General features: G+C 44.9%; 2 protein-coding genes across 2 annotated transcripts; both read right to left on the bottom strand.

The window, feature by feature from the left end:
- Positions 1–2,995: 2,995 nt before the first annotated feature.
- PRPH2 (peripherin 2) lies at positions 2,996–13,177 on the bottom strand. Its single transcript, XM_027893502.1, has 3 exons — positions 11,706–13,177; positions 8,767–9,013; positions 2,996–3,507 (listed from the first exon to the last, which is right to left on the bottom strand). The coding sequence occupies exons 1-3, from the start codon at positions 12,284–12,286 to the stop codon at positions 3,271–3,273; spliced, it is 1,065 nt and encodes a 354-aa protein (XP_027749303.1). The 5' UTR covers positions 12,287–13,177; the 3' UTR covers positions 2,996–3,270.
- Positions 13,178–17,702: 4,525 nt separating this feature from the next.
- On the bottom strand, positions 17,703–20,413 carry TBCC (tubulin folding cofactor C). Its single transcript, XM_027893503.1, has one exon. It carries the CDS (start codon positions 20,328–20,330, stop codon positions 19,305–19,307), a length of 1,026 nt encoding a protein of 341 aa, XP_027749304.1. The 5' UTR covers positions 20,331–20,413; the 3' UTR covers positions 17,703–19,304.
- Positions 20,414–21,445: the final 1,032 nt, after the last annotated feature.

The raw sequence follows: 21,445 nt of genomic DNA, 5'->3' as shown, positions 1-21,445 counted from the left end.
CATCCTTCTGAAGTTTATGAGTTTGAAAATCAGGGCACGGCTCTGGAAGTCGTCGGATTGCTGCAGGCAGATTTGGCTGGGGGAGCTTTAGACTTAAATTTAAAATAAGAACAGTGTTCTTTTGAATGTCCATTGCAAGTTTGATTTAAATGGGGGAAAAAAAGAAGAGGCTGTAAACCCAGCTTAGCTGATTGTCAAAGATCCTGAGGATATCAGTGGTTTCACTGGTGGAGCGTGACCAGAAGACCATCTCTGTGGCTGTGAAGATGTTTTAATTCCCATATACTACAAGAGGGTGCTATTCAAATAGTACAGCAAATTCTGTTTCTAGTAAGAGGCAGGTGATTTAGGAGTCTCTTTGCACAAACTGAGCTTAGCTGGGTACTTGAAAAGAGGAAGGTTTGCTTTCTCTCAGAGCATTATATGGAGGCAGGGAAAACCTTCCCACCCACAGGGGGAACACATAAAACAGGTCCAAAAAATGAATTCAGAAGGAAAAAGTCAGCAGTAATGCAAATTAGAGAAATCTGTATTAAACTGTATATATTTAAACATTTTCTTTAAAGAGATCTTTACTTGCAATACAGTTTTAATATCTAAATTTACATTTGCAGTCAGCAGAAATACCTTTATCTAGAACAGCATTTGCAGTGTCACAAGAAAGTATATGTAAGATTGGATGAGTGATATATTACATGTAATATTTTACAAAGCAGTCGTATTACGGTCTTGTGGTAATCATGTTACAAAGATCTTCACCAACCAGGAGGCTTTATTTTAGACAGAATTAGCATATACATTGTTTTTTCCCTGGTTCCAGTACTGTTCTTCATAAACCTGTCTCAGATGGTCTCTTTACCTGCCTAGTACCATTGCTCTGGGAACTGGCTTATCGATGTGGTGTTGAAAGAATAATCTGACAATTTGTTATGTTGCTGTAGCAATAAACTGAAAAAAAAAAAAAAATAGAGACCACAAATAACTGAGGAGTCCTGTCTAAATTAATGGCCTAAACCAGATTCCTAGGGCAGCAATAAATCTAGATCTCTTTGAAAAATCAGATGTCTAGTCAAATAACTGGTATAGATCACAGCACGCTGAAGTCTCACAAGGAAAAACTGTAATTAATCCTTGTGATGCAGCTCCTATCCACACATGACTCCTCTGAAAAGCTCTTCTCTGGTACGTGTGGGCCACATCTTGTGCCATCCACAATCCTGCTCTTCTCTAATGGCCCAGCTGAGAGGGGCAGCTGGGCCATAGCAACATCTGACTGAGAAGGAAGGAGTTGCTCTGGCTCGTACAGTTCTGCCATGCAGAGTGTCCCTCAGCAAAGCAAGAGGTGATAGGCTGTGGTGAGTAGCAAATTGGCTTTTTGTCGGTGCCCATGTTCTAGACAGTCTTATGCACGAAAGAAGAAAGTGCCTTTAATTCATTATTGTAACTAAGTTCATTATCATAAGTTTAAAGCTTTGGCCAGCTTTGAAAAAGTGAAAGGGCACCACAAATACCTGTCAAAATCAAACCTTGCATGCAGATGGCCTGAAACAGCCTGGCCACTGAGACAGAAACTATGGCTTGATGTACAGACACGTCCTTACCTGTCCTGCCTTGAACTGGTCTGTCCAACCTAGAAGGAGTTTGAACAAAAGCCAGAGAAGCTGAGGGCTGTTGGGGCAAGTGCACAAGGGATTAAGAACGAAAACCAACGGGCTGTGCCATGATCAGGCAGCTGCAAACATGGCTTATTTTGGAGACCAGCCACCAGTCAGCTGGAAGGGACTCACTGAGAAACCTCTCCCAAGTACACCCCGGAGCGGTAGAGGGTTTGCCCATCCGAAGTAAAAATAAGTGTGATGCCTGGCTTGCAGCAGAGAGACTGAGTGGTCTGCAATTATTTGTGCATGACTGGGGCTTGTTCTCTTGGGTTTCTTTCCCTTTAGCTGAAGTTATCTGACAGCTGAAGATAAACTCAAGATGATGCTCTGTTGCCTTACTAGAGGCTGCGCACCACAGCAAACTCTTTCCATGCTTTATTCCAACGTGGTATATGAGAACAGGATCCTCCAGCTATGAGAGTATGTTTAGAGAGATGAAGCATATGCAAAATGTGCCTTCCAATTGATTAAAAATATATAATGAGGAGTACCCCATCACTGATAGAAAAGTAAAATTTGCACATTGAGGATTGATTTAAACTTAGTTTTCCCTGTCCTGAAAGTTTGAAGCTTGGATGTACTTGTGGATCAATGGTATCCATTTTCTAGGACCCTGAAAAACATTTAAAGTGTGAGTTCCAAGGGGGCTTTTTGGTTTTGGGTTTCTTTTATTTTCTTGCATTAAAAATATTTGGGCTTTAATATTCTGGAGCAAGCTATGAGGTTACATACTCTGTAAAATGTCCAGAGTAACAGTAACTGGCACATACTCATAGCATGGATTTGACCCGCTACAGAAAGAATCTTCTAAGCTTCTGTGTAGAATTTAAATACGAGGTGCAGTGTATGTCTATAACACATGTATTCAAGATATTGAGCCTGCAAAAACCCCTGAGAAACAAACCCCATGAATCTTACCTTAATGTTGTTTTCATGATGCTTGGCTGCTTCATTAAATTACAATTTTTTCTTAGTATATAAATTCTCAGCATAAGTTTGCATTTTGTTCTATGTACATCTTAAGAATACAGCAGAAAATACCATTGCTTAGCACATTAACAAAAATCACATTATATGAGAGGTTTGTCAAAATACCTGTATGCTAAGTTATATACAACTCTAGAAATCTTCCTTCCTTTCAATTCTAACATGTTACTCTCCAGAAACCCAATCTGTTTGTCTTTAAAAGCTGAAGTATAGAAATTGTGCTGATAAAACAACTTGAGCAAAAAATAGTAACTTTTCAAATTTCACTTTTAATTTCAAAATAAGATGGAATGGATCACTGGGTGATGCCAGCATTTTTTTTTTTTTTTTAAATTTTTGTGGTTTTTTTGAATTTTTAAACTAACTGTCCCTGATACGAGAACACATGAATATTGTGAGTCCTATTTGGGGTCATATCCCCCAAAAGATATGGATATGGTGTACTCACACTGTAGATAAGAGTATTATCCCAAGGTGCACTATGTTGTATGCTCCCATATAAAAAAAGAACATGCACATAAATGTGTATTCTGATGGTTGATATATAACTTTTAAACTGTAGATATTCACAATTCTCAGTTTGTTTTATTTTTCTCTGAGAAAAAAGTCCGCATCAATTAGCAGCTCAACTGACCGTTGTGACGGCTTGCGTCTTCCCTCCTTCCTCTCCTTCGGCCCCTTCGGCTCCTGCTTCCACCTGATTGAACTTACCAAGCTTTTTCAAATTCTCCAGTGCGGATTTGAAAGTGTCCTTCAGGCTGTTCTCCAGGACCCACCCTTCACTTTCACACTCAGGGTCTTCGGGGTTTGGAATGCTTTCCAGAGAGGTGTGGAGAAGGCGCAAGCCAATCATCACCGATATCTGTGCCAGGCAATGGAAAAGACAGAGAGTGTCAGCCAAACGTGGATACTCCTCACGCGTCCTCACTGTCCTCTGCTATCAGCAGCCCTGGCTGGTGGTGGGAACCAAATGCCAAAGGCACCAACTGGACACAGCTTAAGGGCTGTGGGAATCCTCTGCAAAGGAGGAGATCCTGAGCAGCCTTTCCCCTGGAGATGCCAGGAGGAAAATGTCCCTTCAAGAGTAGGAAAGAAGGTGGAGTTCTGAAATGGGTGAGCACCATGGGAAGCATGACACTCAGTCAGCAATGAGTGGAGGCATCAGCTTATGAAGGAAGTACGTGCTGGCTGCTGTGGAACAGCACCTTCGAGGGGCCACGTGCACAAGGGACCATTTCACATGGCCTGTCACAGGGGTCAGTGCCTCCTGGGAGGTTTTAGTGCAACCCCTGCTCCTCTGCACTAGATACCCACAAAGCAGTTTTTATGTGGAACAAGGTCCTCTTCCACCATCTGCTTAATTTTAACTCTAAATATTTTTACTTTGCATTGACCTTAATATGTTCGGTGAGTATATTAAGCTGATTGAGGAAATATTCATGCATCAGCATCTCTGCAGAACAGAGCAGCATTAGGATTTGAGCCATCACTTTGTCTACTTCAAATTCTGGTTTTGTTTTTATATAGAGATGTGCATATAAGGAAATTAAGGCAGCAGGTGTATCTCTTACATAGAAAGAGAAAGAAAAGGCAGTGCCCAGCAGAGCCAGCCTGGTGACATGGTAGAGCAGGTGGTCGGGATGGGGTAGCAGTAAGATTAATCTTTCATATGTTGGATAAAGCTAAGATTGAGAACATTTAATGTTGTCCATGACCTCATAGGATTTGTTCTGTAAGGGAAGTACAGTGCCCCCGTTACCCTATCCAAATTACCACGGAACTGATTACCTCTGGTCCTCCTAAACCCTGATGGCTAAAGAGGGCAGCAGGTTGGCAGCTGGGATTCAGCCACATAGCATGGCCAATGGCAGTATTCACATCTGGCCTTTGGACTCGAGGGACTGCTCAAGCATGTGCTTCCATGGACCATTCATTGGCCTGTCTACTGTGGTCATCCGACTTGTGAAGGATCAGTGTCTCCAAACTCTTGGAAGACTAAATTACACTTGGTTACTCTCAAAATTTGCAGATGTTCGTACTTCTCTGCCTTCAGTCAAGATCAAAAAGGGGAAAACACTGGTTAAACAAACAAGCTTCATCAAACACTTCCACATCCAAAGGCAAATTTTCATACCCTTTAACATAGGAATGCATGACTTGCCACACGCTGGTCCTCAAGGAGGTTTCTAGGGGCCCTGACTCTGGAAATATTCCAATCTCATCTAGCCAATACTAGGATGACTTGAATCAGTTGAAGCACTAATCTATAAAAGTCATCAGAATTGACAAATTCTGTCACATTAGTCTTGAGATTTAAAGTCTTTGATATCTTCCTTCCATTCTGGGTCACAGTTTTCCTGTTCTCAGTCACAGGACTGATATCTTTGAACTTAAATGCTATTGCCAGTACACATTAACAGGGCTGGATGCAGCAGGTGGCCTCCATGTTGCTCTCTACTTGTGCTGCCTCACTGCATGTCAGCAGGAGCTGTGTTATATGATTGACTTGCCAAGTTTCTGTATTTGGCAGGTGAAGTAGGTGTTCTTGCAGGCTTCCTGGCTGGCTCTAAGTCACTAAATATGGTCCTGCTTTAAAAAAGGAATGTGTTTGTGCAGCAGGGAGCAACTGACCAGCCTTCAGATGAGATTTTGTGACATTTTCTCTCACTTTAAGACATTGTTTTCTTAAAAATCTTGCTTAGAAAGATTTGGGGTCCCTGAAGTTGAGATTCCTTAAAAGCAGTGCCAAACGTTCGGACTCTTTTCAGCTCCACTGACCCGAACCTGCCTTCTGTGCCAGAGGAGAAGAGAATCCAGGAGGTTTGAGACAAGTATCTGGTAAATTTGTCTGTCTCCTATATGATCACACAGCGTCTTGGACCACCAGTTTTGCTGAAGTCTTGCACCAGGGAAGGCATAACTCCATGCACCAGTATATGCTGGGGGGTGACTGGCTGAAAGCAGCTTGGCAGCAAAGGGCCTTGGGGTCCTGGGGGACACTAGGTCATCCGCAAGCCAGCAGTGTGCCCTTGTGGCAAGGGGGCAAATTGTATCCTGGGCTGCCTTAGACAAACAATTGCCAGCAGGTTGAGGAATGTTATACTTCTCTACTCGGCCCTGGTGAGGCCACAGTTAGACCTCCAGCCTTAACCAGTCTGTGACTTTGAGCTGTAAAGCTGAGCTTAACTGCAATCCAGCAGAGAAGGCTGGGGCATCAGGGGCCCACTGGTAGTCCAGTCTTGCTGAATAATGATTTCCCTGGCCAACAGACAGAGTGTCATGGAAACTCTTGTCATTTTACATCAACTTTAAAGCAGCAGGAAGAACACAGTCACAGAGTTTCTCCAGGGCTAGGCATGGGCAGGCTGGGCTGGTGCATCCCCGGCACCACAGCAGGCTCAGCCCCTCGATCTGGGCCAACAGAGTGAACTGTGCCCATCTGGAGTGTCCCTGCTGCCCATGGGCTGGTTTTGAAGATTACCAGTTCACTCTCCAGCACAGGACGTGTAATGTGCCTCCTGCTCGTGTGTCACTGCTCTCCTGGAGCTCAGTGCTGGGCTCCCTCTGTGGCACCACATGTGAGCTGAATTGGAGGGTCTGGGCCTTTGCAGTAGCTGTGACCTATTGCAACCCATGTGTTTGTACAGGTGAAGGACCTGGAATACCTCAGGAACCAGCCTCACTCTATTCCTTTTGAAATGCTCTATTCAGGGCACCCTTGAACCGCTCATTTCCTCTTTGCTAGCTGAGGTGGGTCGAGAAGACATCCAGGCTTGCTCTGCTTGACCTTCTGCAGCGAAGCCCATCTGTTTGCCAGGGTTTAGCCTGAGGCGGCTTAGCTAGAGCAGGGTGTGATCTTTTTTTGTCACCCTCATGACCAGTTGTCATTCACGGGAAGCCTACAGCTTTTGTTAGTAAAAGCAGCATCTAGATAATACATTATCGTTCTTTTCAAATAGAAGTTTTGATATTCCAAAACAGGTTGATTCTTCCTTGCCCTTTATATAGAAAGGTTAAACCTGAATGGCCTTCCCTACACCTGTTTGACACATTACGTTTTCCTACAACTCAAAATAGCAGCTGTGATTAGTGTTTCCCTCCACGCTTTGTCCCCCTCCCCACACCCCAATACCAACAACCCTGCTGGAAGAGTCCTCTGCGGCTCTCAGAAGGGCTTCCTGGCTTGAATTCACAGTGGCTCCAGGTACAAAGCAAACCAGGATGCTTCTTTGCTTCTGCACTTTTCTGTAACTTCTCAGAAAGTCAGTCCAAGGGGAAATAAGAAGCACAGAGCCAGCACAATCACTGCCCGCTGGGCTCAGACCCACACTTACCTTGGCCAGGATTGGGGACCTCTGCTGCCCTCCTACTCACTATAAAATTGTTTCCTATCCTGACTGGAATTTAAAGGAAGTGGTAATATTTCAAGGGAGACTAAATTAATGTCTGCTTCCTGCTTGACTTCCTCCCTTCAATTTGCCTTAAAAGCAGAGGAAGTTTGAGACCCAAATCTGGACCCTTTATGGAAAACTATCAAGCAAGCCATAAATATTTAGGAAGGCAAGTTATTATAACCCAGGATTGTGTTGTTTCTTTAAAAGTCTCAGCTCCTATTTTGAAAAAGATGAAGAAGAGATCTTATTTCTCATTATGCCACAGGTTGAAAAAAATGCCCAGATGTACTTTGAAGAGTTAGACATAAAATACTGCATTTTTATCACTGCTATTAATGTTAACGTATCACTGTCATTAACCTCTTACAAGTCAGCAGAGGTATGTTACAGGTCCCTAGTCATGGTTTTTTGCAGCTGGCATTAGTATTTTTGTGCATTTTCCCCCTGAGTTTTTGAAATTTTTTATGATTTTCATATATACCAGAAATCCCCCTCTCTTCAAGAACTCTGTCTCTGAATCTGGACTGAAATATGAGCTTCTCTTTCTTTTCTTACCAGAATAACAGCATTACAAGGAAGTAGTACAGTTCTCTGCTGTTCAGAGTAGTTATTTTTAAAACAATGCAACACGGAGTAACTTTACGATTTTCTTTTTCCCGAATTACAGATTATCTGGGTAGGTGTTTATTTTCTAAAAAAAATCTCCGTTCCTGGAAGGCTGTGGGCCAGTGCTTGGATCAAAACATAGTGCATCTTTTTTCAATTTGCATGCATCTAAATTTTTTAGAAGCCAGCTGAATCATTTAAATTAGGCAATGCCACTTGCAGCAGCCATTTCAAGGACTGGGAAGGATCTGCTGCACTCTATGTCACACAGTGAGCTGTACCCTCACCTCTGTCCTCTGGTGCTGCCTTACCTCTGCATCCAGCACCTCACACTCCAGCCCTTGTGACACTGCCAGCCCAGGCTCCCTGAGTATTAGTATTGGTTAAACCCCAGCTAGAAAACTGGCCACCTCCCAGAGGCAGGAGGGCATGTTTTCCTCACACTGAATAAATAGTATTTCAGGAGCAAAGCTGCACTTTGGGTTATGGTGCCTGCAGATATGTGCACTGGGCAGTGTTGGCACCTGTTTGCATATGAGTGGTTTTGAGAAGGAGAATAAAATGAATTTAATCCACCTGCCCTGCCTAAACCACTTTTTTCTCCCCAAAAACCTTGGTGGATCTGATGAAAGACCTTAAACCAAATGTTGCCCTGAAGCTGAACAGTGTGGATGGCTTTAGGTCTTATTTTCATCAGCAGGTAAATCCCTTGATTGCATTTTCTGTTCCACAACGTTTTGTGTATTTCTCATTGCCCACAAGTGGTGACACGTGGGATTAATGCATCTGGACAGCAGAGCCCTCACAGTCTCTTCCCTGCTCAGCACCTTGCATTTGGCAGAAAATCAGTCCCTTTTTCCCTCTTGCTGTGGGATACTTGAGGCTCTGGCCCCTTGCTCTGCAAGGGGGATCTGTAATCCCACACCCACTCCATGCTTCCCAGATCTATCTTCAGCCTGAGACCTTTTGGGCCTTATGCAGATGTTCACTACTGGAAGTTTTCTCAGCCAAAGAATGGCAGCTGGCAATGTATTTTAAATAGATTTGACCTTTAACTGAAAAACCCCCTGCTCCACCAGAGCTGGTGCTCCAGCGAAGCGGGGCTGAGAGAGGAGGGTTACCTCAAAAAGCCAGACGAGGAGGGTGACGGCGCCCATGGAGCTCATCATGCTGCTGTAGTAGTTCAGGAGGGCCTCCCGGCAGCCGCGGTTCCACAGGTTGAGCTCCTCCGTTTGGTAGTCGTAGCTGTAGTGAGCTGAGTTGTTGGTGACCTGGTACTGGATGCAGGGTCTCGGGGAGCTCGGGTTGCAGCAGCTGAAGGGGACGCCATCCACTAAGTACCTTCCGTCCACGTTGCTTTTGATCCGGCTGTGGGCAAGGGCAGAAGGGAGCGTGAACACACACACCACACTCACACCATGCAAAGATGCGCAGGAGCAAACCTGCACGAAGAAGGAAAGCAAAGGCAAGGAGAATTTTCCACAGTGCCTCCTGACCACGCCATTCCTGCCATTCACATCCCCTGTTCACATAGTGGTGTTTGTCCTGGGTATTTTTCCTCTCTGAAATCCTTTTCTATGTCAAGGCTACGCTGAGCCTATAAATAACTCCTCATGATGGAAATGCGTGTTCTTGGGTCACTTCTTCAAAGAAATTAATTTTTAACAAAAGTAAATGGCAGAGAGAAATTGTAGGAGGGGCAGTTAGAAAAGAGCGTTCACAGCATAGTTAATGTGGAAGGGAGATGCTGGAAGTGACCTGACAGCCTTAGGCCCCACCATATCCAGCTAGACCATTGATCCAGCAAAGCTAATAGCTTCTCTTTGATGATTATAGCTCCAGGGAGGGGTTATGCATTTATTCTTGGCTTGGGAAGACATCCAGTATTTGAAACATGAATTGTGCTTCAGCAACAGGACGTTGCAAAATTCCCAAAGTCCTTGCAGGAGCTTTCCAGCTATTGTTCATTTGACACTGTGGTTGTTCTTCATAAACAGTCATTCAGTTTGGTGCCTTATAAGATGTTTAGATAAGAGATACCTCAGAAAGCAAATAGTTCCACTGGCACTACAAAAAAAGGCTATAATAAGAGAACTACAACTCTAACACAGTCCATTTTCCTTAGAAAATGATAGAATGGAAAGCCCCAGTGATCTAGAAAGGTGAAAAAAATCTGAGTGTCACTTGTAGCTTTCTATAAGGATAATATAAAATTGTGTCAGAGAGAGAGTGGTGATTGCAACAGTCTGGTGAAGGAAAATTCCACTTTGCAGTCATGACCCAAATATATCTAAACACATGCAGCTGAAGTTTTATCTCTAGATGGAAAGTGTGCTCTGAATTAGGTCTAATTCACATTCATATGTAAATTCTCCACCAGTTTCAGAGGGACTGGATCAGGCCTTCACTGTACAAGTAATATAAAGATCACATTGTGGGGGACAGTCTCTCACCTTCCCTGGAATTAAGGAGCACTTTGCTATTGATTTCAAAGGGACTGGTCTATCTCACCAGGAATGTGAGCAGAGATTGTGCACCACCACGTAGTACAAACCTTGAATTCACTGGCATCCATTTGTAGATTTTTAATGCCCTACTTCCTGCCTCAGTAGTACAAAGAAATTACCTTGAGTCTCAGTCCCAAACAAGGCATCAATTATTAAGGACAGTATAACCTTGTTTTCCCTCTGTGCATTGCCCTTCCACTGCTGCTGGATTAAGTTACAGCTCTCAAATCTCCATATAATGCTGGCAAGCTTTTTTCGAGGAGTTATTTATATCCATGGGGATATCTCCACAATGGAAATGCTCTGTTATTAAATAGCCAATGTATTTGTTACAACCCTGCAGTGCAATGGGTTAAGTCTGGAACAGCTTTCACTATGAAGTCCTCGCTCAGAATTGCAGAAACAACCAGACCACCCAACAAGTCAAAACAATATGCAGAGAGACACACAAGTGAAATACCATTTACACTGTCAGGCGCGGATCCCAAGAGATACATCAAGCTTTTTTAAAAATTAATTCAGACATTTTTGATGCAGCCAGTAAATTTAAAAGGCACATTGCTTCCAGTTTACAGGACCCATTGTGCAACCACAGAGTATGAATGTTACAAATGATGTTCCCAAAGAACCCTGAGTAACCATCTCTTTCTCTGATGCTTAATTTTTTAGAAGTTGGTGGGTATTTATGCCCAAAGTTAATTTTTTAATTTCAAAGGTGCATTTTGTTCTTGTGTTTATTTTCTGCTTGAGCTTACTGCACCTAACCTGATTTTGGGATTACAGCCTCTTTGGGCAGTGACATCAAAGCCATTAAGGTGTTTCTGGTCAACAATCTGCTCTGGTTTGTATGGAGGAAATATATGCTGGTTTCATGTGACTTTTAAAAAATTAGGCGCAGGAGAGAACTCAAAATGCATTTGGCTACAAGGGCCACTGTGTAAAGCAGGAACATCAATAGGTGTTGATGCTCAGTATTACCACAATGCTGAAGCAATCCATCAAATTAATACAAAAATAAAATTCTAAACATTAAGGATTTAAAACCCATAAATTATTGTCAAACTGTTACTGCTTCTATTTATTTCCTCTAGATTGATTCATAGCCAATATCCAAGTGGAGTTTTAGAAGTGGTATCAACAGTATATATTCAGGGAATTCTTTTTTTTTTTAGGAAATTAATAAATCACATTGAAATCTGCCTTAGGACTAGTGAACTTCTGACACTTTCCTGTTCATTTTGGGAGTTGGTACGTGTGTCTCAATATAATGGATTTATAATGATGTAAAAGACAGTAAAAAATATTAAGTCTGTTAACACTGCGCTGAGTAAGAATGTGTTTTATATTTTATGTTCTGAATAACTTTAGAGGAATTTGTCAGGAGAGGAGGCAATCTAGCTGATCGCTTGGGATGCTTATTATGCAAGAGCAGAGAAAGACCTAATTTCGTACAAACCCCCCTCCAGTCAGTGCTTGCTGGGACATACATTTCTTGAGGATAATACTGATCAAATAACAATGCTATGTGATACAAACCCCGCTAAATCACTTACTCTTTCACTTCTTTGGAGCTGAAGTCCAGATATCTGTTGCTGATCCACTGAATTTCGAACCAATCTTTGTAGCCGTTGTTCCCACAGCATTTGAACTCAATTTGGAGCATGTCGATGGTCTTCTTCATGAAGCATCTTCCAGGGGTGTCTGTGTCCCGGTAGAACTTCATGCCATTCTTGAGCCCTTGGGCCAGTGTGCTGTCCAGAGAGCCCCGCATGAGAAAGCAAATCAGAGCAACGAAGAAAACGAGGATGTTAAAGACAAAGCACAGGGCCAGGTAAGGTTTCAGCAAAGGCTTCCACTTGGCAAATTTAGCGGGATCCAGAGAATCGTAACAAATCTTTCCAGCAAAACCATTGAAGGCGCAGGATAATATACCCATCAATATCAAAGAATTGGGCACAAAGTGGCTTTCAGAATTGTCCATCACTTCGCTTCGCTTCCGGAGTTCAATTTTGAGGAACAATCCCATGCTAAAAACAAGGATTCCAGCAAACACCGAAAACCAGTTCATGAGCCATAGTCCCTGCGCTAGTTTTACCCGTTTCTTCTGATTGAATTTGACTTTCAGCAGTGCCATCTTTGTAATGGGAGGTGTTGGAAGATTTCACAGCCTGGACCCCTCTTCTCAGCGTAAGCAACTTGAGGAAGAACCATTCAGGCATTGGAAGAGACCTCGAACGGCACATCAGGAAGCGAGCCACTGCAGCGTCCTTCCATCTTGAACTCCCCTGGTTAGGATTCAAGCAAGTAAAATATTCACAGGTCCCAATTAACGATTTCACATTAGTGAGAATAATGGGCAATTAGCACCTACAACTATTTCTGGTGGTTTCTTCCAAGCAAAGGAGAAACGGTCTCAAGGTTTCAAATGATTTGATCTGGATCTGCAAGACGTCATTCTAATACCTTTAATCATTTGATCCAATTTGGAGAAATGTCTGTCAACAGATGAGTGGAAGTAATCCCTCATTTTACTATTTAGTAGATTTGTGCTCTCTTACGATAGGCTGGGCAGAATATGAAAACCCAAGATATAAAAAGATCTTTGTTGCCAGAAGAATATGGATCCTTTGAGGAAAGAGGAAGAGGGCTCTGGGTTAAAAAAGAGCCCTTAAAAAAAACACCATATACTTCCCCAATGTTATCCTGATTTATTCATATCTACAGCCAAAAACAAGTTTCTAGTCCTTATCCTTCTGTGTTGGCTTGAGATGACATCCTGTGGCTTATGTGTTCTGAAAGCAGATAAGCGTGTAGTTTACGGTGACCTAAAAAAACTAAGCTTGGCATTTTCTTGTACCATCTTGGGTTGTACCATCTCTGGGTCTTGGCAGGAGAGGAGAAGAAAGGAAAAGTGCAGAGAAACTCAGTAAATAAACCCTGGGCTGAAATCTAGAGGTGCTTTTATAAAAAGTGAGCTGGCACGAGCAGCTTACTGGATAATCACCAGGCCAGGGAGAGGAGCAGGACTGGCCAAGGAGACTCCCCAAGGAGGAGTTCAACTCAGCAGCTGGAGAGGCACCCTTGGGACCTTGTGTCTAGCCAGTGCAAGGGAGGCACCTCAGGGGTCCTTGGGGTCTGCCGAGGGACTCGAAGCCTGGCTCCACTTTCACGCTGTAGTGGGCAGAAAAGGATAGGTGCAATCCCCTTCTTTGGCAGGGGCCTTCCTCCTCATAACACACAGCTGTTTCCCACAAGCAGAGATGCTGGGTTTTCACTCTCCCATTGCTTGAGGAGTTTTCTCACTCCCCCCTTGCCCCACAGAAGTTCAGAGCTACTGGGAAAATCCTGCGGCTGGCTCACCTCCTGCCACTACAAAGCAAAATTAACCTCAGGCAACCTCCAACAATGGAAAATTAACCTGCAGGTGTGTGAGGACATGGGTGCTAATGCCACAGGGGAGAAAGGAGCAGCCCAAGAAGAAGGACTGGGAGGTTTTTCTTCAGCTTGTCAAACAGACCTGCTGTTGCCACCACCAAATACCCTGGGGGCATCCTCTAGTGGCTGCCAGCAGTATGGCCACCAGCCTTCAAGAAGAGACAGGGGAAGGGGACCTGCCCAGGAGGAAGGCAAGTGCGACAAATGATAGCAATAATTAAAAAACCCAAGCAGTGAAGAATAGTATTTTGATGCCTGCTGCTCAGTTACCTCTTGAGATCCTGGAATGCTCCAGGTCCTTTCAACAAGGACAAAAGCTAGGAAGCTGCTACTTCTTCCTGTGCTAATGGAAGGGTTTTGTGGTGGATCTTTCCTGGCCCATCCCCATGCTATTGCAGAGACCTGCAGAGCAGCTGGTAACTGGGATTTTTCTAAAGCAAGCTTCTTTGTTCACGTTGCTGCTGCCCTTGCCGGCGAGTGGTGAGTGTGTAAGGGAAAGGAGGAAAGTGATTATCCATTGAGGCTATTCTCTCTGCTTGCTGTGAAGTGGATGAGAAGTGCTGTTTCTTGAGAGAGCCTATTAAATGTTTTAGTGCATTAAGCCACAGTGCTGAAATAACATCTCTCCTGAATTTTCTGTCGGGTCTGTGGATCGTGAGGATATACAGTGAAATGTGTCCTGCAGGACAAAAAGTAGTAAACCTGCCCACAGCTAATGTAAGCCTGGTGCTGCTCTGGATATGGGTATTTTGGTATTCAGGAGCACAGATGACAGTCTGAATACCCCCTACCTTAATGATTTAACATTCAGATATCCACGATACGTATGATGCAGCAAAGTCACCTCATTGTACAACTGTAGTGTTTCCTATTAACTCAGGAATAAAAATATTGAAATGGAACATGCAGCATATGCTTCAGGGCTCACTTTCCCTTTACTCTTTGCTTTTAACTAAGGTAATGGGAGGAGTCCTAATAAATCAGTCCTAAATAGTTAGTTATTGTTATCTGGGAGATGATCAGTAATTCACCTCATGTTTAGGAAGGAACACTCAAATCTTTAAGAATTCGGGTGGTACCCTTAAAGTCATCACAGAGCAATTAGCACAACTAAAATAACCCAGATGAGGATAAATGCTGTTTATTGAAGTAGTTTCAATAGTCCAATACCAGCTGGAGACTTGGAGTGGCAAAAACTACCCCGCCCATCAAGTTAACTCACTATGCTTAGAAGTTTTAAAGGCGATTGGTGGCAGTAAATCATGTGCAATACTCTGACACTTTGTTCAAAAGATGAAGTTAACACTTTTTAAATTGGGAGTTAATGCTTCCCCGCTATCTCAGTCACGGGATAAACCCGTGTGCAAGCTTCAGCACAAACCGATCAGCCGAGGGCTGTCCCTGGCAGAACAACCAACTTAAGACATAGGAAGGTTACAGGGGATCACGGAAAAGAGGTTTGGGCAGTTTATAAAAAAGAAAACTGCTTTTGCCTTGCATCTGCTTTCCTTACAGAAATTCATCTTGGCTGTGGTTCGCCTTTAATTTGGCACTTACTGACGCTTTCTACTTCAAACAGAAAATACTGAAACCGATCCATAGCAGATAAAAGCTAATTGCTGTAAGAGTGTTTGAGTTAATGGTCTCCTCAGCGGTTGCCCATTAAACTCAAATGCATAATTCATATCCCATTTAGGAGGAAAAAAAAGGGTAGAATATGTTATTTAAATTATTATTGATCTCACCATGAATGCGTTTGAATTCAAAACATTGTTAAAAATTGTAATGTCTCTGTATAACAATACAATATTGATACCTTTCCAAAAAGCTATGCCTGCTAACCTAAATATAAACCACAAATTTATCAGTGAAGAGAGAGGAAAAAGTTGATTTTAATGCAGACAATTTAATCTCGTATTTGTTAAACAGCCTGCTGCCCAGTCCTGGGCCAATCTTAATCTCTCCATCTTCAGGAACATGAGATATAAAGTACATATATGTTTAAACTATGGACGTGCCCTTAGCTGATTAAATTATTTCCTGGCCCAATCTTTCTTTCACACTGCTCTGTGATAATAAAAAGGTGTGCCTTTCTGAGGCTTTTTTTCCCCTTTTCTTTCCTTAGGAGTGGTGAGGTTTCACTGCAAGAACAGTTGTACTCGGTTTTACCTATGATGGGAAGCTGTTGTGTCGAGAGGTGTTCTCATGCAACCTAGCTTGTAGTTTTGCTTTCATTTGTAACGATGTGGTGTGTACAGGGACACTGCTGAGGAAGAATGTGATAAAATCACTGTACCACACTGTATGATTACCAGGTGGAGGAAAAAAGTCTGATTTATGACTTTTTTTTCCCCTCCTTACAGGTAACTTGGTAGGTTCCTATTTGTGTGGCATGTGAGGGGACTGCGGGTTCTGAGGCTGGAAACAGAGGCACGTTGGAGAATTCACTGCTGGGACTGTTGTAAACCCCGGGAGAAGTGCTGGACCCTGTGACTCCTAAACCTCACTGGGGCACACTGTGGAGGTTTTAGTGTGGTTTTGGTCTGGATAGTTCTCAGCACTTCAGCCTTCAATATCCATGTGGTGTGTAACATGTTCAGAAACACACAGCTTTTCTCTGATCCCTGAGATGTTCATTTTGAGTATTTATTTGAATGACTGTGATGCCTGGGCTGTAGTTTTCACTGCTTTAAGAGTAGGAGTTAGAAATCAGTTTGTAGCTGCAGAAACAGGAAAGAAATATACTGAAAATTGAAAGCTTATAAAAGGCTCATGATTGTTATTACTGTTGGAAAACAGCATAACAGGTGGATCCCCAAGTCAGTCAGGTAAATCAGGGCATGATGTGAATGGAAACTCTTGAAATTCTGCAAGTTGCAGAGATTCTTTTTCTTGGTATTCCTATCTTTCCTTGTATGTGATAAAATTGGCTGTTTAGTGAAACCTGAAGCAGTTCCAAGTAAGGCAACTAAGATTTGATTCTTCTCTACATACAGCTAATTCCTCAAGTAAGAAGAAACTTGAAAAAAAAAAAAAAGAAATCCAGGCCCTCAAAAATATAATATATAAAAGTGTGTAAGAAATTGTGTTATATATATATATAGTACCTGTCTTTTCACACAGCACTTTGGCTGGAGTCCAAGTCCCATCAGAATCTATTTAAAGGAAAGAGGGCTGGCTAAAGAAAGAAGGCAAATAACTCTGGTTTTGTTCTTGGTATTCAGACAATGCAGGGGCAGACAGAGGGAAATGCCTGGACTCCAGCAGGGGGTACATATTTAGAACACATTTAGGTATTTGCCTGACCAAAAATTTTCAGTCTTGCTGTTCTCAGATTGAATTTCCTTGTTTCCTGCTGTGTTTGAGCCCAAGAGTCAGTTACCTGTTTTGTATTACAAAGGTATTGATAAATCTTTAAGGGAAAGTAATTGTCTGAAACAGTCTGGAGTCACCTTCCTGACGAGTACTTCCTACTAATTTCGGTTTGACAGAAGTGAAGTACCTGGAGGGAAGAAAACGTTGTGAACTGGGATGCTAGTAACTTGACTTCTGAAAAACGTCACCAAGAAAGCCTTTTCAGAGCATAATTGAAGCCTAAACTTCCTTGTCTTGACTCCTGCTCTGTTTACTCAGGCAACGCCACATGCTATGGACCAAGAGCTAATACAGAACTGCAGTAACATGCCAGTGTGAAGTGCACTGAGAAGCCTTAGTATATCTCTGGTATCAGCCTGGCAGGATCTCTCCAGTTCCGGATCTGTCAGTGTCCATCCTCACAGTTAGCAAGCATGAATATTTATAGCTTTGGGCAGCAGAACAGAAGTGTTACTGTAGTTCTCACAGGTTGACCAATTTGCAATCCCAAGACCAGAGGATGCTATAAAGGGATTGATCTGTCACTACCAGGATCTGTGGAGAAGAATGACGGAATACTAAATCAGGTTCTGTACTATAATGGATGTGTTAAAACCAAGTTCCTTGAGAGCCCCAACTGATCGTATCCCTTTAACAAAGGATATGAATTATGTACATTAAAGCAAGACTAAGGGTGTATTCTTTATATCAGTTTATGATGTTGTCAGTGCAAAGAAGAATCACTAGTAAAGGGACAACTGAAACAATTCAAAACAAATATATTTGAAATGCAAAATTCAAGTCAAAAAGTATATATTAACAGAAGTAAACAAAACAAAGTTGTGAAGAATATAAAAAAAAATCCCTTCCCCCCTCCCCTTTTAAATTAAATATCCTGAAAACAACTTAGATAAAAGGTTTTTCTGCTCAAACCTGTCAATTACCTAAGTGAACTTTCAGATACTTCTCACAGCAGCAATGCAGTTTTTGATGGTTCAGCTAGCATTTACCGTCTGTTAGAGGCACGTAAATGACGGCAGAGCAGCAAAAATATTTTGCAGTTTTAAGATAAAGCTTTATACAGATTCTAAGGCAAGATAAACCATTATCTCTTGCAAAATGTCACAAGTTAAGGAGGGGTTTTAGAAACCTGTACGGTTTATGTATGGAGAGTGGCCACTTCACCACCACTAGCAGGGCACTGTAAAGACACTGTATTCCACAGTGCTGCTACCTTTTAAATATTATTTAGCAGGAGGGAAGAAATGGGACTTAAGTTACTATGCACTTTGTGCAAGATAACATGCAATTTTGGAACTGGAATATAGCACCTGTACTTAAGTGATTCCCTGTCACCACTGCACTTGGGCAGTAGCAGTGCTGTAAATTAGGATCACAGCACACAAAGCCTTTTGTCTGGTAGACAGATGGAACAACCTGAACATCTCTGCCCTTTAGTTTCAGACTGCAGAGGAACAGTTTACCTAAATTCTGTGATGTTAATCTGCACTTGCTGTAAATGACCCTGAAATCATGCTCACACACTCATTTTATCCATCTCAAGCTTTTTACATAGGAAGCATCCTCTCACATAACATTTTCAGGTTGCGGAGGTTTAGTATTTATACAGCCTCTACAGCTTTGCTGATTTCAATCAATCATTAATATATTAGGAGGGCATTACATGTGTATTAGAATGCTTTTTTTTCTTTTGGGTTATCTCATTTGAAATAAAAGCCTGAAGACAGCTTAGATTTAAAACATATCAAGAGAAACTGGCTCATCGTTCTATGCCAGTCTAGGATTCATCTCAGTCTGCTACACTATGCAGTTACAAACTCCTCCTTTAAATTAACCTTTTGTTCCCATTACCTCGTGGAATTATTCCCTTGCACTCCTCATAAGCCATAGTGTACAGTTGTCTGTAACTTGAGAACAACAAAAATATGAAAAATCTGGTTGTTAGATCTTTCCATTCCAGGGCAGCTTGCACTACTTGCAGCCAATTCAGATTCTGCCTGGTAGAATGAAAGCAGCACTCCAGCTCCAACAGAGGCTCACTGTTGCTTGTGTATCAGCGGCCCTTGCCCCACCTTAATTAAGAAAAACTCAGCAATGAGGTACTGCAGGAGCTGGCAAATCCCACAATGATACATATAGATTATAGCAGCAGCTTGTGTAACAACAGTAAACTCTCTTTGACCGGTATTCTTCAACTAAAAAAAATCCAGTCATACACTGTAATTCACAACTTCAATACCAAACGGAATCATTTAATGGCATATCGGGGATTAAGTCCCACGGTTTGTGAATCAATGCGTTTACACCAGGATCTCTCGCACAGCACAGAGGTGCCTCCGCAGTCAGTCCCAGCAAGTGATTCTTTCCTGCTCGGGGATCAGGCTCCAGTTGGGCGAAGGCTTGTCAGTCGCCAGCCAGTCAAAGTCATCCACCAGGTTCCAGTTGTTACTGTCTCTGTCCAGACCGGACGACTCGAAGTCGCCCTCGATACCCGGGTAGCTCCAGTCGTAGGGGGCGAAGGAGACCTCCGAGCAGCCCTCGATGACGGCGCGGCTGGTCACCTGCACGTAGAAGCGGCAGTCGCGGGTGCGGTGTGTGCGGAGCTGCTGGCAGGCCAGCGCCAGCAGGCAGTCGCGGCAGCCGTCCACCATCACGGAGGTGGACACGGGCCCGCAGAGCACGGTGCAGCCGCGGCAGTCGCGGACCCGCAGCGTGTTGGGGTTGCCGCGGAGCCGCACCCGGCAGCCGCGCAGCTCCGACAGCAGCACGTCCCGCTGCCGCAGCTCCGCGGGGCCGAGCTCCAGCTCTGCGTCCTCAGCGCCGCTGAACCCGCACAGCGGCTCCCCGCCCGACTCCCCCTCGGCCAGGCCGGGCCCGGGCGCGGCGGGGGCCGGTGGGACGGGCTCGGCGGGGCGCGGGGCGCTGCCCGGGGCCGCTTCTTTCTTAAGGGCGCGGAAGGCGAATTTCTTCTTGGGCTGCAGCTGCTGCCGCCGCGCCGCCAAGTCCCCCTGCAGCCGCGCCACGGCCTCCTGCCCCTGCCGCACCTCGTAGGGCGCCAGGAACCGCACGCTGCCCGTCAGCAGCTTCTGCAGCGCCTGCAGGCGGGTGGCCGCCTCTTCCAGCACCCCCGCCGCCAGCAGCGCCTCCACGGCCTCGCGCTCCCGGGCGAACGCGGCCAAAAAGAACTCGCTCTGCTCTTCCTTCACCACCTGCGCCTCCTTCTTCTGCCGCTGCCGCTCCACGCCCTGCTGCCGCTCGGCTTCCCGCCGCTGCAGCCGCTCGGGCAGCACCACGGCGGCGGCAGCGCCCGCGGCCCCCTCGGGCTGCGGCACAGCCCCCACTCCCGCCGCCTCGCCCGGCGCCGCCATCTTGCCCGCTCGCCTCCCCAGCGGTCACTAAGCCACGCGCCGATTGGCTGCCGGCAGCCCCGGCTGCGTCGCCGCCGCCGATTGGCGGGCTCCGGGGCTCGCGGCGGGAGAGGGAGGGAGGGCCGGGGGGAGGGGCCTCTCCCGGTCTTAAAGGGGCCGCCGCCTCTCCGCGGGATGGGGTGAGTGTTCTTGGCAGGTGCCTCGCGCCGCGGGTTATCCCGCTTCCCAAATTAGCGGCCGGGATATAAATAAGCCCCCGCCCCGCTACCCGCCGTGCGCGCGCGTAGCTGCCCGCTTCTTCCCGCCCTTCTGCTGCCCTCACACCCCCCCCCGGCCGTCTCCTTCCCCCCGCCCCGCTCTCAGGCCGCGCCCGCGGTGGGAGCGGGTCCGGCCCTGGGCTTGGGGCTCCCGCGGGCGGGGGGTGCGGGGCAGGGGCGGCTCGGAGCGGGGACGGGCGGGGGGCGGAGGGGCCCGGCTCAGCGCTTTAAGTGCCGCCCCTAGCGGAGCCGGGGCTGCTCCGAGCCGCCCCTGTGCCCTGGAGGTGTCGGGCGGTCCCGGCCCTGCCCGGGTGAGGTCCCTGGGCGGCTTCAGAGGGCCAGCGCCTTCGGGGGGTTGCGTAAGCGCGGTGTGTTCATAGACCTTCCCTGTTTTCCCCTTCTCCCCCGGGGAAGGGGTTGTGGAAAAGGCTGCTAATCCTTGCAGGTAACTGCAAAGGTGCTGCCGGGTGCATCGTTTCCTTCTTAGCGGCTTGTTTGATTTCTGGAGTGTTTTGTTCCAGAAGAGAGTTCAGTTCTTGGGGAGGAACATGGGAGCAAGTGCCTATGGAATACTGTGCTCCCGAGAGAGGACTGTGTGAGCAATCCACAGAGGCCTATATGGAAACTCGGGAAGGAAGACTTTGAGTGTCTTTTCTAATTGGTAGATGTGTTTTAAGTAAATTTGCAGCAGGAACCAGATGAAGTACACCTGGCTACAAAGTAAAAACAGTGACCATCATTCTGCCGTATTCACTTGAGAACTCCTATTTACTGGAACGTTAATTTTTGCAAAGAATGTTAACACAAAACACTCTTTTTTAAACAAATGAAAACAAATTTAGTTCCTGTCCATTTCCA

Source organism: Empidonax traillii, unplaced genomic scaffold, assembly GCF_003031625.1.
Source record: "Empidonax traillii isolate 1590-97213 ecotype Southwest subspecies unplaced genomic scaffold, ASM303162v1 scaffold391:size1093220, whole genome shotgun sequence".
Taxonomy (NCBI): Eukaryota; Metazoa; Chordata; class Aves; order Passeriformes; family Tyrannidae; genus Empidonax; species Empidonax traillii.
The sequence above is the reverse complement of the archived record's forward strand: the minus strand, read 5'-3'. Positions and strand labels throughout refer to the sequence as shown.

Coding starts and splice junctions, on each gene's coding strand:
- PRPH2 (XM_027893502.1), bottom strand. CDS start 12,286: ATGGCACTGCTGAAAGTCAAATTCAATCAGAAGAAACGGGTAAAACTA. Junction 9,014..11,705: donor AGCTCCAAAGAAGTGAAAGA/GTAAGTGATTTA, acceptor CCTTGCCCACAG/CCGGATCAAAAGCAACGTGG. Junction 3,508..8,766: donor TCCTCGTCTGGCTTTTTGAG/GTAACCCTCCTC, acceptor TGCCTGGCACAG/ATATCGGTGATGATTGGCTT.
- TBCC (XM_027893503.1), bottom strand. CDS start 20,330: ATGGCGGCGCCGGGCGAGGCGGCGGGAGTGGGGGCTGTGCCGCAGCCC.